Source organism: Vigna umbellata, chromosome 3 (assembly GCF_029865625.1).
Source record: "Vigna umbellata cultivar VRB3 chromosome 3, Vumbellata_1.0, whole genome shotgun sequence".
Classification (NCBI taxonomy): Eukaryota; Viridiplantae; Streptophyta; class Magnoliopsida; order Fabales; family Fabaceae; genus Vigna; species Vigna umbellata.
Window position 1 is genome coordinate 22,883,063 of NC_142167.1, and position 14,415 is coordinate 22,897,477.

The 14,415-nt window shown below is 30.5% G+C and overlaps 1 protein-coding gene and 1 pseudogene across 1 annotated transcript; both read left to right on the plus strand.

The window, feature by feature from the left end:
• The first annotated feature begins 2,328 nt into the window (after nt 1-2,328).
• LOC148201972 (endoglucanase 4-like) lies at nt 2,329-4,864 on the plus strand. Its single transcript, XM_088108837.1, has 7 exons — nt 2,329-2,624; nt 3,059-3,466; nt 3,545-3,637; nt 3,723-3,875; nt 3,937-4,045; nt 4,120-4,286; nt 4,368-4,864. The coding sequence occupies exons 1-7, from the start codon at nt 2,376-2,378 to the stop codon at nt 4,692-4,694; spliced, it is 1,506 nt and encodes a 501-aa protein (XP_087964963.1). The 5' UTR covers nt 2,329-2,375; the 3' UTR covers nt 4,695-4,864.
• Nucleotides 4,865-11,156: 6,292 nt separating this feature from the next.
• LOC124840553 (endoglucanase 1 pseudogene) lies at nt 11,157-12,000 on the plus strand (annotated as a pseudogene).
• Nucleotides 12,001-14,415: the final 2,415 nt, after the last annotated feature.

Sequence of the window (14,415 nt, forward strand, 5' to 3'; positions counted from 1 at the left end):
TCAAAAATATTTTCAAGTCGTAATAACCTTTCAATTACTTGAAAACTATAGTTATAACTTTTCTTATTGATATCTAAACAAACATTATAAGAGAGACGGCAAAAATATATATTAATTAATTAAACTACTTTGGAGCTACACTTCACTTTTCTTTATTATATATATATAATTAGTTAAAGGTCAACTTTTAAATAGAGAGATACTTGTCTAGAACTTATAAGGTCATGATACCAGTCGTCGTAAGATTAGTAAACTTTAGATTTTTTTATTTTTTATTTACTAATTGGTAATATTTTTAAACTTAACATGTTCTATTTGTGTATGAATAAGAAGCCCTTTCAATCAGTTTATTTGTTTTTTAGCTTTTGTTTTTTTCAATAGTTGACAAATTTGTGACATTGTAAAGATATACACAGTTTTTTAGTAACTTGTAATATTTATTCAGATATTATTTGAAGTGTTATTTCTAAAACTCCAATTTTAGCTCCTAAATTTTACTTTTTATTTCCTTTTTTTCCACTAGGAAAGTCTTTTTATTTGCGGTTTTTTTTTCTTACACAAGATTTATTTTAATCGTTTATCTATATACGTTATTTATTTTATTATTTTAACATTGTACTTTAAATATTTTAACCATTACACTGATCAAAATGATGCAAATACGACGTCTACTCAAAATAGTGTTATTTTATTTTTTTAAAATATGATTGAAAATATTTTACGATATAATGTAAGATTGATGATATAAATATATAATATGGAAAAAATATCAATTAAAATTAGCCACGCAGTCAACATTTTTATCAAATACCTATAATTAATGAATTAGGTAAAAAATTGTTATTTTTCGAAATATTAATTATTCTTCCAACTTCCAACAACATTTTTAACCTTTTCCTATTTTAAATAGATTTTTTGATACTTTTTTAAACATAATATTTTTTAGACTTTGTGAGTTATAATGTTTGAACGGATAATATCCCCAACCCTTCTTAATTTGAAGTGCTACATTTGTCATACATACAAATTTATTAATGTTCACTGGTTTATGACACACACTGAATATGCCCTTTCAGCAAAAGATTAGAAAAATTGTTAGAATTAATTAATTAATTAATTAATTTCCATGCATCACTTAACACATACACTATCAAACAGTTAGGCATAGAAGGTGATGTTTACCTGAAAATTGTTCTGAGAATAGTCTCGTCTCAAGGACACTAAAAAACTATTATGGGTGATACAAGAAATATTCTGTCATTTTTTTTTTCAAAGTGCAATACAATTTGTATTAATATATTGGAATGCATTCTTAATATTTATGTACACTATTTAAGTTTTTGTGAATAACATTGAGTATGTGAAAGCTTTAAACTGCCATAAAGTCATAGAATATGAGCAATAAAGTTCCCAAGAAAACTAGAAACGATAAGGCTTCGTTCATTGTTTCGAAATTTTAGTTTTTTATGAGAAACTTTTTTTTAATATACGGATACATTAAAATATTTAAAATTTTAAAAGATCTGAAATTGTTTTCATTTAAGTTTTAATTATAATGCTCTGAAAATATAATAGTCTTTTGATATTCACATTATTAAAAGTTATTAACTTTTATGAGGTTTATTTTAAAAGTCGTGCATAAAGATGTCACTTTATTAGTTAATATTGCACCTACAATGTATACATTTATTTGACTTTCTCTCCCGAAGAAGACACTAGTTACAAACACAACTATGAAGAGGAAAAAGAAAAAATGTAATTCAAATAATAAAGTTATATAAAAGCTTTCGTATAATATTATTTTTTTTCTATTTCTTTTCATTGCACTATTTATTTTATTCTAGAATTTTCTCTTTCATGTTTGTCTCTAATTTGTAAAAGTATTATATAAAAAAAAAAATTAAATGAATAATAGACAGAAACGTGACTTGGGAGTTTATGCGAAAACTTGTGTTTTGAAGGTTAAAAATAATAATAATAATAATAAAGTGAATCCTAAGTAAGACACTACCTAAGGTATTTATTAGAATAAGCAGCATTGAAATGCAAATACTATATTAATTTAGAAGAAACTAACATTGTAGACACTCCACTTCACACACAAGCTCCCAAACTGCATGTTTTCTTTATTGTGTCAACAATCTTTCTGTTTTCCTTTTTCTATGAATCTTCTTTCTTAGTTACATTTTCTTGCGCATGCAAATGCTTTCTTAGTTATCTTTTTAAGATTCACGTTCTTGACCTTTTTCATGGAAATACGCTTGTTTAAGGTTGTCTATTTAACGCCCATTTGTATGATATCGATGCATGTACGTATAACGTGTTAGTTAACCCTTTCCTCTTCTTCCAACCAATATTCAGTAGACAGAGAGAACATGGGTTTTCCGCAAAGGTTAAGGTTAGTGTTGGTCTGTACCATGCTGTTATTGACGAGTTCTGTAAATGTAAGAGGTTTGCAGCATAATTATAGAGAGGCCTTGTCAAAGAGCATATTGTTCTTTGAAGGGCAGAGATCAGGGAAGCTCCCACCAACACAGAGGATGACTTGGAGGAAGGATTCTGCACTTCATGATCAATATCTTCTCCCTCCACATATTACTACAACATTTCCTTTCCCTCAAAAAGTATAATTACTTCTCATTTTTCCTTTTCAACATCGGTATTATGAGATTGAGTTAGACTCAACACAAAACCAAAATCATGTGTTTCCGTCTTTCAAACCATCTATTAATATCATTATTCAGAATTATGTTTGAGTTTATCTGACCATCCATTAATATATAGTCTCAAAGACTTGTCAGTTTGTGGAGTTGAATTATATTTAAAATTCATCTCTTCACAATCTTCATCTTCTATTGCAATGCTCGAATGTGCTCATTCTTGACACACAAGAGACGCAATTATAATACGTAACTTCGCTCTAATAGAAAAATATGGTGCATGTTATTGTAAGTGTTAAGTGACTCTTTGTTTTGTCATAGGGGACTCGTTTAAAGTTACATAGAACTTTAGGAAATGATTTTTTGGAAATAAATATGAAGCATGAGCCATGAAACAGGTTGACTTGGTTGGGGGATACTACGATGCTGGTGACAACGTGAAATTCAACTTTCCAATGGCATTTTCGACGACGATGCTGGCGTGGAGTGTAATAGAGTTCGGAAAATTCATGGGTCCAGATCTTAAACACGCGCTGGACGCTATTCGTTGGGGCACGGAGTATTTTCTGAAAGCCACAAGCATCCCTGGAATAGTGTTTGCACAAGTTGGTGACCCTTATGCGGATCATAACTGCTGGGAGAGACCTGAAGACATGGACACCCCCAGAACAGCCTACGCCGTTAGCAGGGACCATCCTGGCTCTGAAGTTTCTGCAGAGATTGCAGCAGCACTTGCAGCTTCTTCTATTGTGTTCAGGAAATATCACATTGGTTATTCTGCAAGGCTTCTGCAAAGGGCCATAATGGTATAAATATTTATCCATACATGTTCATTTTCCTGTCTTGCTTCAATGCTTAATTTATAGAGTTTTCTTTGGAATCAGGTTTTCGATTTTGCTGATAAATACAGAGGATCATACAACGACAGCCTCGGACAGTGGGTGTGCCCATTCTATTGTGATTTTGGTGGCTACCAGGTAGGCCAAGATTAAACTTGATTCTAGTTTTACAAACATTTCCAATGGTATTAGAAAGATGAAAATGTGAATTATATAAACACAGGACGAATTGGTGTGGGGAGCAGCATGGTTGTTGAAGGCTACTAAGCGCCCTTATTACTTTGATTACATTGATCAAAACATTCATAATCTGAAAAGCTTCGCTGAATTTGGATGGGACACAAAGGATGCTGGCATCAACGTGCTCCTTTCAAAGGTATACTTCTTTTATACATTAACTATTGTTTCTGCTCTGGCTAATGTTTCTTATCTTGCAGCTTCTGATTAATAGCAGCTCAAATTCTAAGGCTTTCGTATTCAATGCGGACAGGTTTGTCTGTAGTGTGCTGCCTGAATCACCTTCGGTATCAGTCAAATACTCTCCAGGTATATTAATTAGTTACACATAAATCTTAAGTATATATAATCACGATTGACACAATTAATGAAAAATTAACTAGGTGGGCTTCTGTTCAAGCCTGGGGGAAGTAACTTACAGCATACAACAGCAATCTCATTCCTGTTTCTGGTTTATGCTGGCTATTTGAAGAAGACAAATAAAGAGATTGACTGTGGTGGTAACGTTTTTGCTTCTCGAACCCGACTTAGACAAATAGTAAGAGGCCAGGTACGTATTTTCGTGAATGTAATCTATGTAATGTAATGTAGCAGAGAATAATGATATGAATTAAAAGTGTTCGTCTTGCAGGTGGATTACATACTGGGAAGCAATCCACAGAATATGTCATACATGGTAGGATATGGAGCGAAATACCCTGAAAAAATACATCATCGTGCGTCGTCGTTGCCATCAGTGGATGATTACCCTCCTCGTATTGCTTGCAAAGAAGGATCTTTTTATTTTGAAAGCCAAAATCCAAACCCTAATTTGCTCTCAGGAGCTGTCGTGGGAGGACCTTATCCCAACGATTCGTACGCAGATTCTCGAGTAGATTTTGTACACTCTGAACCGACAACATACGTCAATGCACCCCTTGTCGGTGTTTTGGCTTACTTCAACTCACGTTCATTCTAACTCTCATTCTCCAACTAAACTCTCCTGATTTCGTTCTAACTTTCATTATTAATTATTACTATTTGTCTTTGTTACTCTATATTTGGAAGGGACTGAGTCTAAGAAAACAAGTATGTATGTTCATAAATATATTTAAATAATTGTTATGAAATAAACTAAAATTATCAAAAGATGCCTTTGGCTATTTCTATTATTCTTAATATAATTACTAAATTGTAAATATAAGAAAGCGTATATAGTCATACATATACATAAAATAAATTTATTTATGATTAGTTAACCAACATCTACATTTGTAAATAAAAACCATTGTATTAATATTATGGTTGGGGTAAAAGAAGAAAGAAATTATACACTAAACACAAGATGAGTCGAGATGTCATTCTTATATTTAGATAACCATTTAAAATGGGAAAATAATATAAATTAAACATCCATATTAAGAGTCGGTATAGATAATTAAACATACAGATGTTTTTATGTAATTTGTTGATAAATATTTATGCATACTTATGTATATAGTACTGATCATACGTATATTTAAATGATTTTTTTCGTGAAAATAACGTGAACTAGTCGCTAGTAATTAACATATGAATTAATAATCAAAATAATATTATATTCTAAAATGATAGGTTGAAAAATTTTCAACCAAACCCTAAATATTCTCCAGATAAACTAAGCTTTTTTTTTTTACCAAATTAGAGTAATTTGCTTTTAAAATTATAATGTAATTTTTCAAAACATTATGTTAGTTTGAAAAGATTTCACAACATTTGACTTAAAAGATAACATGACACGACTTCTTTAATTTTACAAAAAGAAAGAAATTATGTTATTTTATGGTAGGACGACTTCAAATCAAATATAATAAAATTATCTGGAAGTATGGCTACACTGTCAATTACCACAGATTAAAAAAATAAAAATCACAAAAGAAATTTCTACGCACATGTCACATAAATGAAAACTTGTTATAAGAGTTAGACAATTTCCTCCAACATGTCCTGTGGTGATTCATTTCTGAGAGGATTTATCATCAACAGAGGGATTTTGGCTACTAGAATTACTTGCGACAAAACGTCTGGCAGCACCACTTGGCAAACCTGCATTTTGAAACTGTGGATGATAAAGGGAATCTATAGTGCTATATTGATCAAGAATGCCTTCACCTGTGCTATTTCCATCTTGTATTGATTGAGAACCATGATCCATGTTCATACCAAAGTTGTACTTCTGGGAGGCAAAAGCTGGATTTCCAGAAATTATCGTGGAAGATGGCTCAAAGTTCATTGGATACATTTGATTATGATGCATCGACTGCTGCATATTATCTGTCTGTAGCATAGTGGGATTGTCAACTAGCGGTGTATCAAAAGGATAAAGTGATCCATATAGAGAAGCATTTTCTGGAGTTCCCAGTTGAGAATTCTGGTTACTGGCAATGTTAGGAAAGGTTGCTAAAGGAAGATCATGTGCCAAAACTTGCTCTGCAATAAAATTGTTAGCCAGTTGTCTATTTGGATTTGATTGTTCTTCTGAAAAATTCTCGGGAATGGCAACGTTAGGAAAGGCTGCTAAAGGATGACCATATGCCAAAGCTTCCTCTTCCATGTTACCAGTAAAACCAGGATGAAAAATTGTCATTGCAGTAGCAGAAAAGGGTTGCCATGCACTCGTCCTTGGCAATGACATGTCATTCTGATGCGAGTGTTGTTGCTCTATTTGTCTCCCTGAAACGAGAGACATGTCATTCTGTTGCGGTTGCTGTTGTATCTGTCTCCCTGAGTTGAATGACATGTCATTTTGTTGCAGTACATTCATATTATTTATCTTCTGCATAATGAGATCGTCAACTAGCTCTGCATCAGATGGACAAAATAATTTCCATAGAGAAGCATCATCTAGAGTTCCCAGTTGAAAATTCTGGTTACTGGCAAAGTTAGGAAAGCTTTCTAAAGGCTGATCATGTGCCAATGTTTCCTCTGCATGAAAACTGTCAGCCAATTGTATATTTGCCAAAGCTTCCTCTACCACGTTACCTGTCATTGTAGTAGCAGAACAAGGTTGCCAGTGAACTCTTTCAACTGCGGACATCCTTGGTTCCGTGTTCCATGACATGTCATTCTGTTCTGATTGTGGTTGCTCTATCTGTCTCCCTGAAACCAATGGCATGTCATTCTGTTTTTGTTGTGAATGCTGTTGTTCTATCTGTCTCCCTGAAATGAAAAACATGTCATTCTGTTGCGGTTGTTGCTGCTGTATCTGTGTCTCTGGATCGCATGACATGTTCTTCTTTTGCTCCTTTCTTAAAGAGTTTCTGTATTTCTGTCCATCAAAAATTTCAGTTCACACTCAGCCACTATGACTGTGAAAAATAGCATTTGGAAAAACTCCCCATAAACTCAAAATAATGATAAGAGATTGGAGAATTAAAGAGTGGAACACTGAAGCAATATAGAAAAGAAACTAACCTGCAAATGACTAGCAACATGTGATCTTTCTAAACCAGGCTCATTCATGATTTCAAGAATTTTCTTTGGCATAGCATCTAAAACAAATTAAGAAAAAGTAAAACTGTCAATACAAAACAATGAGATACAAAACAATGCTTGCTTAATAAGAGCAATACGTGATAATTCTGAACTGGTGTCATAAAAATAACATATCATACTTTCAATTCCAAGTATGTTGATGGCGTTTATAAACGAACCATGCAGTCTATCATCCCATACAACACGAGGCTTCTTGGTGGGAGGTGGATTACATGATTCATCAACAACATCGGCTTCTTCAAAGTTGCTATTGCTCCCATGAACCATACATGAAGCCGGTTCAGAATCATCACTTCTTCCTCTTCTTTTATCATCATCTCTTAAGCAACCACTATCCTTTTGCTGCTTATCTGCAATCATGCACTTCTTCTGAAATACACGTGTCAACTTATTCTTCAAATGAAACTCATGCAAAGGTTTAATCCAATAATCACTAGCTCCATGTTTGATCGCCCTCACTCTGGAAGACATACTATCATCCGAAGTCATCACTGCAAATTATTCTTTATCAGTAAAACAAGTCAAAAACTTGAAAACTTGAGTAAAATATATAGGACTAGTCGCTTACTTATGAGAGGAACATTAATCTGTTCTTTCTTGAGAAATTCTAGAAATTCATAGCCGTTCATGATTGGCATATCAGCCTCTATGAGTATGAAATCAAAATGCTGTTTCCTTTCTCGTAATGCAATCACAGCACTTTGATATTCAGAGCACGCCAGAACTGCACACAACGTTAAAACCAGCGTCAACATGAGAAAAGAGTAAAGCTTTCTCTCAAGAAATAAGTATGAAAAAAGAGAGTATATATCTAACCTTGAATACCATCCTGGTTGCATGTGTTCTTGATGAATTCAAGAACGGTTAAGTTAGTGTCGATGGCAACGATAGTAAGAGCTGATGGGACTTGAGGAACTGTGTCCTCAATGTGAGTTGTTGGAGAACCAAATTTCGCCATGGCTTTTGCAGTGTCAGCTTAGAATGGAGAAGGAGAAAGCAAGGGAAAGAAAGAGATATATATATAGAGACTAATTTATAATTCAAATTCAAAAATTTATAAATTGATGAAGGGTTATTCGGAAACAAACAGAACCTATTATCTTTTAATTTGTAAAACAGATTCCTCGTTTTATCTATATTGATATGATATATATCAATATAAAAATTACAGTTTTTTTCATATATAATTAATAAACTAATAATATTTTTAACAAATGATTATCACCTGATTTTATAACTCATATTGATATGATAAATTAATTAGAGATGAATGTAGTTATAAATTTATCTTTTTAAACAAAAATAACTCCGGTAAAGAAATATATATATATATATATATATATCTTAAAACTTCAAATAATGAGAGAAGATGAAATTAAAAAAATTAAAAAAATATATTTGATTAGTAAATTAAAAATTAATAAAATGTTGTAAGATTAATAAAAAAAATTAATAAAATGCATCTATATTCTTATTAATTAAAAGAGTATTGAGTATGATATGTTAAAATATATTTAAGAGTTGTAAAAAAAAATATACGTAGGTTTATATTAAAGTTTTAAAAAATACTAAAATTATCATCATATAAATTATTCATGGTTGATAAAAGACCTTCCAAAGTTAATGTTCGGAGTTCTTTTAACACCATTCAAATGTTCTACTTTAGTATATAAACGAGTATTCTTATTATTGTGACAAATATTTCTCAATTATATAAAAAATATCAATTTTAATTAAATTTTTTGTTAGAGACAGTTAGAAAGTTATAACAAAAAATGAAATAAAACTGAACATTTTCACAAGAAACCATAGACAGATTTTGTAAAGAAATTCAATTTTAAAAGACAAATTAATTAGTTTTGTTAGTTGGTTTCTAAATGATGAGAATTACTTGATATAAGGTTATCTTTTACATCAACTGGTTAGTTAAGTATTGTTAACCGTTCTTATTTAGGATCGAAGTTTTTTAGGTTTAGTAGATAAACGAGTATTCTTATTATTGTGACAAATATTTCTCAATTATATAAAAGATATCATTTTAAAATATTTTTTTTGTTAAACTAGAGACAGTTGCAAAATTATAATAAAAAATAAATAAAACTGAAATTTTTTTCAAGAAACTATGGATAGATTTTGTAAAAAGAGTCCATTTTAGAAAACAAATTAATTAGTTATTAGTTAGTTTCTAAATGATGATAATTACTTGACATAAGGTTATCTTTTACATCAACTGTCTAGTTACAACAGTTCTTATTTATGTATTTACAGTTGTCATTTAGTATCCAGTTTTTTTTAGTTTAGTTCCTTTAGTATTAAAATAATGTTAATTTTTAACACGTGGATTATTCAATTAAATATTAATAATATTTTGCTATTATTAATTTATTATATTAACTTGGTATATTTATTTATCTTTTCTTAATATTAAATAGTTTGACTATACAAAGAGTCAAGCCTTTAAATTTATTCAGAAAACATCCATACCCTTAGGTTAGGTCTTATAGCAAAAAATTCAATGATAGTAAGACTTGATGGGATCTCAACTGCAGAAGAAGAAATGTTGGCCATGGCTTTGCAGTGTGTCACCTTAGAATGAAAGAAAGAGATATATAAAGTAAGGTTTGTTAACAGGTAATTTATAATTCTAATTGATCAAATAACATAACTCTTAATTTGTAAAACTTATTCGTCATTTTATTAAATTAATAATTTTTTTTTATTCATTGATTTTAACATTTTTATTAAAATAAATTATTTTACTATCTCATCTTCACATTTTTATAAAAAAAGTATTTAAATTCACATTATTAGTTATTTTTCTTTAAACAAATCATCAACATTTTTTAAACTTAGCTAATATCAATCCCATTTAAATTTAGTATTTTGATCAATTTTGATATTTTTTTTTACTTTAAACAATAACTTACTTTATTCTAACATAATTTACAATAATTATAATGATTTTAATTTACTTTTATTACCAACGCTAAAATAGTAATATTTCATTTTTATCATTTAAAATATTTTTTTAATTTATAAAACTCATCACATAATTCATTAATCTATATAAACTTTAATTTTAAATCGCTCCATTTTTATCAATTTTTCTTAATCTAATAAACTCTACTTTCATTTTTATTTTCTCTCAAATCTATCTTTATTTTCTTAATTACTATCTAAATGTTATCTACTCAAACATAAGGAAAGAGCTAAATTGAACACAGAAAAACCAAATGAAAATTGAACCAACTTAAGAAATTGGAAGACCAGATCAATAATGAAACCTAACATATTATTATTGGTCAAAGAACAAGAATAATTTTTTTTAATTAATGAATACGTAAAAAGAAACTTTAATATTACAAATATAACTAATAATTGATGAATACGTAAAATCGCTATAGTTACCTTAAAATATCACCGTAAATATCCAATGCAATTGTCAGAACTTTAATATTACAAATATAATTAATAATTGATTTGATTTTCTATATATTATCTTTCACAGTTTCTAATTGATTGATAGTGTAAAACTTCCGTAGAATCTAATTAATTGATGGAAACATTACACAATTTTTAATAATGGCTTAGACAGGTTTTTAATATTGATTTTAAATCAACAAAGATGTCCTTATAAATAAAGAGTATTCGACCTTAGTTTTAAGCCCACATGCAAAGGAAAGAAATTTAAGTAATTAATTGTTAGAAATATTTAAAAAATATACATAAATTGAAAATAATTTTACACTACCGAATAGCCTAAATGATCTATTTATATAATTTCTTATAAATGAATATATGAACAAAAGTAGTCGTTACATGATACATATAATAATAGTTAAACGTGGTTTTGGTAATGAAAAATTGTGTATGTTTGATTCTATGAACTGCATGGCATCAGATGAACATGGTGGGAGGATATTATGATGCTGGTGACAATGTGAAATTCCATTTTCCAATGGCTTTCACAACGACAATGCTCGCTTGGAGTGTGATAGAATTCGGAGATGTGATGGATTCAGAGCTGAAGAACGCGTTGGATGCAATCAGGTGGGGAACTGATTATTTGATGAAAGCCACGAAAAATCCTTATTTGATTGTGGCACAAGTGGGTGATCCAAATGCCGACCATGACTGTTCGGAGAGACCAGAAGACATGGATACTCCTCGAACCTCCTACTTTCTAACTAAACAGAAGCCAGGTTCAGAGCTTGCAGCTGAGATTGCAGCTGCACTTTCAGCGTTATGTTTTATCAGGTGGTCTTCTGTTAAAAAATGAACCAAGTAATCTACAAAGCGTAACAGCTCTGTCATTTCTGTTAATTGTTTATGCCCGCGTGATGGATGGTGTGAAGAAAAGAATAGCCTGTGGGAAAGAAATGGTAGATTCAAATGTGCTGATAAATATCGCAAAAAGTCAAGCTGATTACATTCTGGGAAAGAATCCAGCAGGAATGTCATACATGGTGGGTTATGGCAGAAAGTATCCTCGGAAGATTCATCATCGTGGTTCGGTGTTGCCATGTTTGGATGCACACCCACAACGCCTTCGTTGTCGAGATGGAGATGTATACTTCAAATCAGACAAACCCAATCTCAACGTCCTGACAGGAGCCCTTGTTGGAGGACCAGCAGAAGATGATTCCTTTCAGGATTCTCGTTTCAATGTATCTCAACCAGAGCCTACCACCTACATCAACGCTCCTTTTGTTGGTGTTTTGGCTTACTTAAACAAACCCACTATCGTTTAGTTCTTGCCTAACATTACACCAACAACTATCTATAACAATAAGGATATATGTCTCAAACAAAACAACAATATACTTTGTGTATATGTAATTTTTCAATAAATAAATAATTTATGAGTTGATGTGTGAACGTTTGCATGTATGAACGATGGTATGTTTGCTCGAATTGTATTCAAATTTTGTGTTCGGCTAAGTTCCAAGTAGTTAGCTTTTCTATAATGGTCGATCAGTAATAGCGTTCGGTCATTCTTCTGTTTTGTCTCTTATAAACGGTTCGGTTTTTCTCTTAGTTGGGTAGTGTGAAGGTGTTCAGTTTCCAACGTTCACAAGTTTTCTCTTTATTATGTGTGAAAATGTAATTGATGAATGATTATGTATGTTAAGAATTGAAGATTATACTTCCAAATATTATTGTGGAAGAGAATTCCGAGGAGGAATGTCTTATGGATGGTTGTGGAATTGTAAAGTATGAATATGGATATGTTAAGCTGGCGTTTATCCTGATATTCTGTGATTACTCATTCTCAAGTAGAGAGGAGTAACTCATGTGTGAGAATGACAGGAGGTCCTACCACCTCAGGGTGCCAAGGTAGGTATTATGGGATTAACCTTGGGTAGTAGCTTGATTGGTGTCAGTTGTTACACTACCACAAGTGCAAGGACGATTGTAGCTACATATTCATACAATTCAGATGGTCAAGTCATAGTGTTCGGTTTATACATCTTTATATGAATTGTGATGTTTTGGTTGTAGGTGATGAATTGTATTCGTTGTTGTATGATGTATCGTTCGGTTTCATATGGATTGAACTTGCATGAAGTGCATATATCTGTTTATAATTAAATTACAATAGCTTACCATATTTTCTTGTTCTGTCTTGTCTTGTCCGTTCGGTTTTCTTTTCCCTTGCGATGATCATTTTGTGGATGTGAGCAGAAGGTGACGAGTGTTCGGTGGAGCAAGTGTTGGAAGGTGAAGATCTTGTCACTTAAGTTACCGCTCGGTCATATGTTATGTATAATTTTGAATTGGACTGTTCAGTCAATAGCTTTAGTATTCCTTTTGCAAACCGATCGGCTTATATAGTGTGTTGTATCACCGTTCGGTTTATTCCTATGTTTTGTATCAAACTTATGATATTCTGTAAAATTTTTAGTTTTATGGTTATTTTTGAATAACTGTAATGATTAAACACTTTACTAACTCTTAATGAACTGATCTATCATATTATTATATGTGATTAATCTATGATATAGTATTATGTTATATATTTTGAGGATGTTACACATTTGAAAAGTTTCTATGTTCTTTTTAATGTTTCTTAGTATAAAAATAAAGTTAGAAACTTCATCATAGTCTTTCAAATAAAATATGTATTTGATTTTAACTATTATTTTTACAAATAGCTGAAAACTCGTCTAATGTTTGAAATTACGAACGAATCGTTTGGTGGAAAATTAAATTATGAATGGCTCATATATGAAAAATAAATCATGTTGTCTTAAATTAAAAGATCTAAGACTAAGTATAATATGTTATCTATATAATTAAAATTAATGAGTTTGTGGTGTGAATATTGAAATCATATCAGAGATACTAGTAGAAACACATGCACTACGTGTGTATCCATTTTTTTTTAGTAAAAATTTATTAAACTATAAAATAATTTTTATTAAAAATAATCATAAAAACAAATAATTTGGATGATTTTTTATTATTAATTATGTAAGATAGTGTTTATGATTTAGGAGTTGGGATGAGAAAGGAGGATGGTGAATGAGTTTCGTTATCTCATATATATTTTCAATCAATATATATATATATATATATATATATATATATATATATATTAAATTATCTAATAAGCTATTAAACTATTAGTATTTTAGTAATTTAAATAAAGGACGAGGATGAGTGTGAAGATATATATTTTGATAGGTATTGGGAGAGGCACAGGATAGTTATGTACATACACATCTTCATCCTCAATTAAAAAAATAAATAATTATTCATACCTAATCAATGTGAAAATTCTCTGTCAAAAGAAAACAAGTTTATTTGTCATTCCATTTAAGAGTAGGGAACAATTTATTTGTCATTCTATTTAAAAGTAAGTAAAATATGTAAGAAATTGAGAAAAAAAAAAGAAAATAAAAGAGAAGATTATTTTGAAAAGAATCCATTGACGTAGAAAGAAATAAAAAAATGACATCTTCAAAATCGATTTAATGTCAATTGGGTCATTTCTTGGTACAATACCTTTTTAGTGTTACATTTTTAATATGCTAAGACTAAAGAGATTGTTTAGTGTTGGTGTGTGATGTTAGGCTCAATAGTGATTGTGTCCCTTGGGTCCACTACCAAGTGAAATTATAATTTTAGTATTAATTAAGTCAATAAATTGTCAGAAAAGTTTT

Excerpts from the sequence above, each read along its gene's own strand:
- LOC148201972 (XM_088108837.1), top strand. The coding sequence starts at position 2,376 with ATGGGTTTTCCGCAAAGGTTAAGGTTAGTGTTGGTCTGTACCATGCTG. Across the intron at positions 3,467-3,544 it reads TTCTGCAAAGGGCCATAATG|GTTTTCGATTTTGCTGATAA; the intron begins GTATAAATATTT and ends CTTTGGAATCAG. Across the intron at positions 4,046-4,119 it reads ATCAGTCAAATACTCTCCAG|GTGGGCTTCTGTTCAAGCCT; the intron begins GTATATTAATTA and ends AAAATTAACTAG.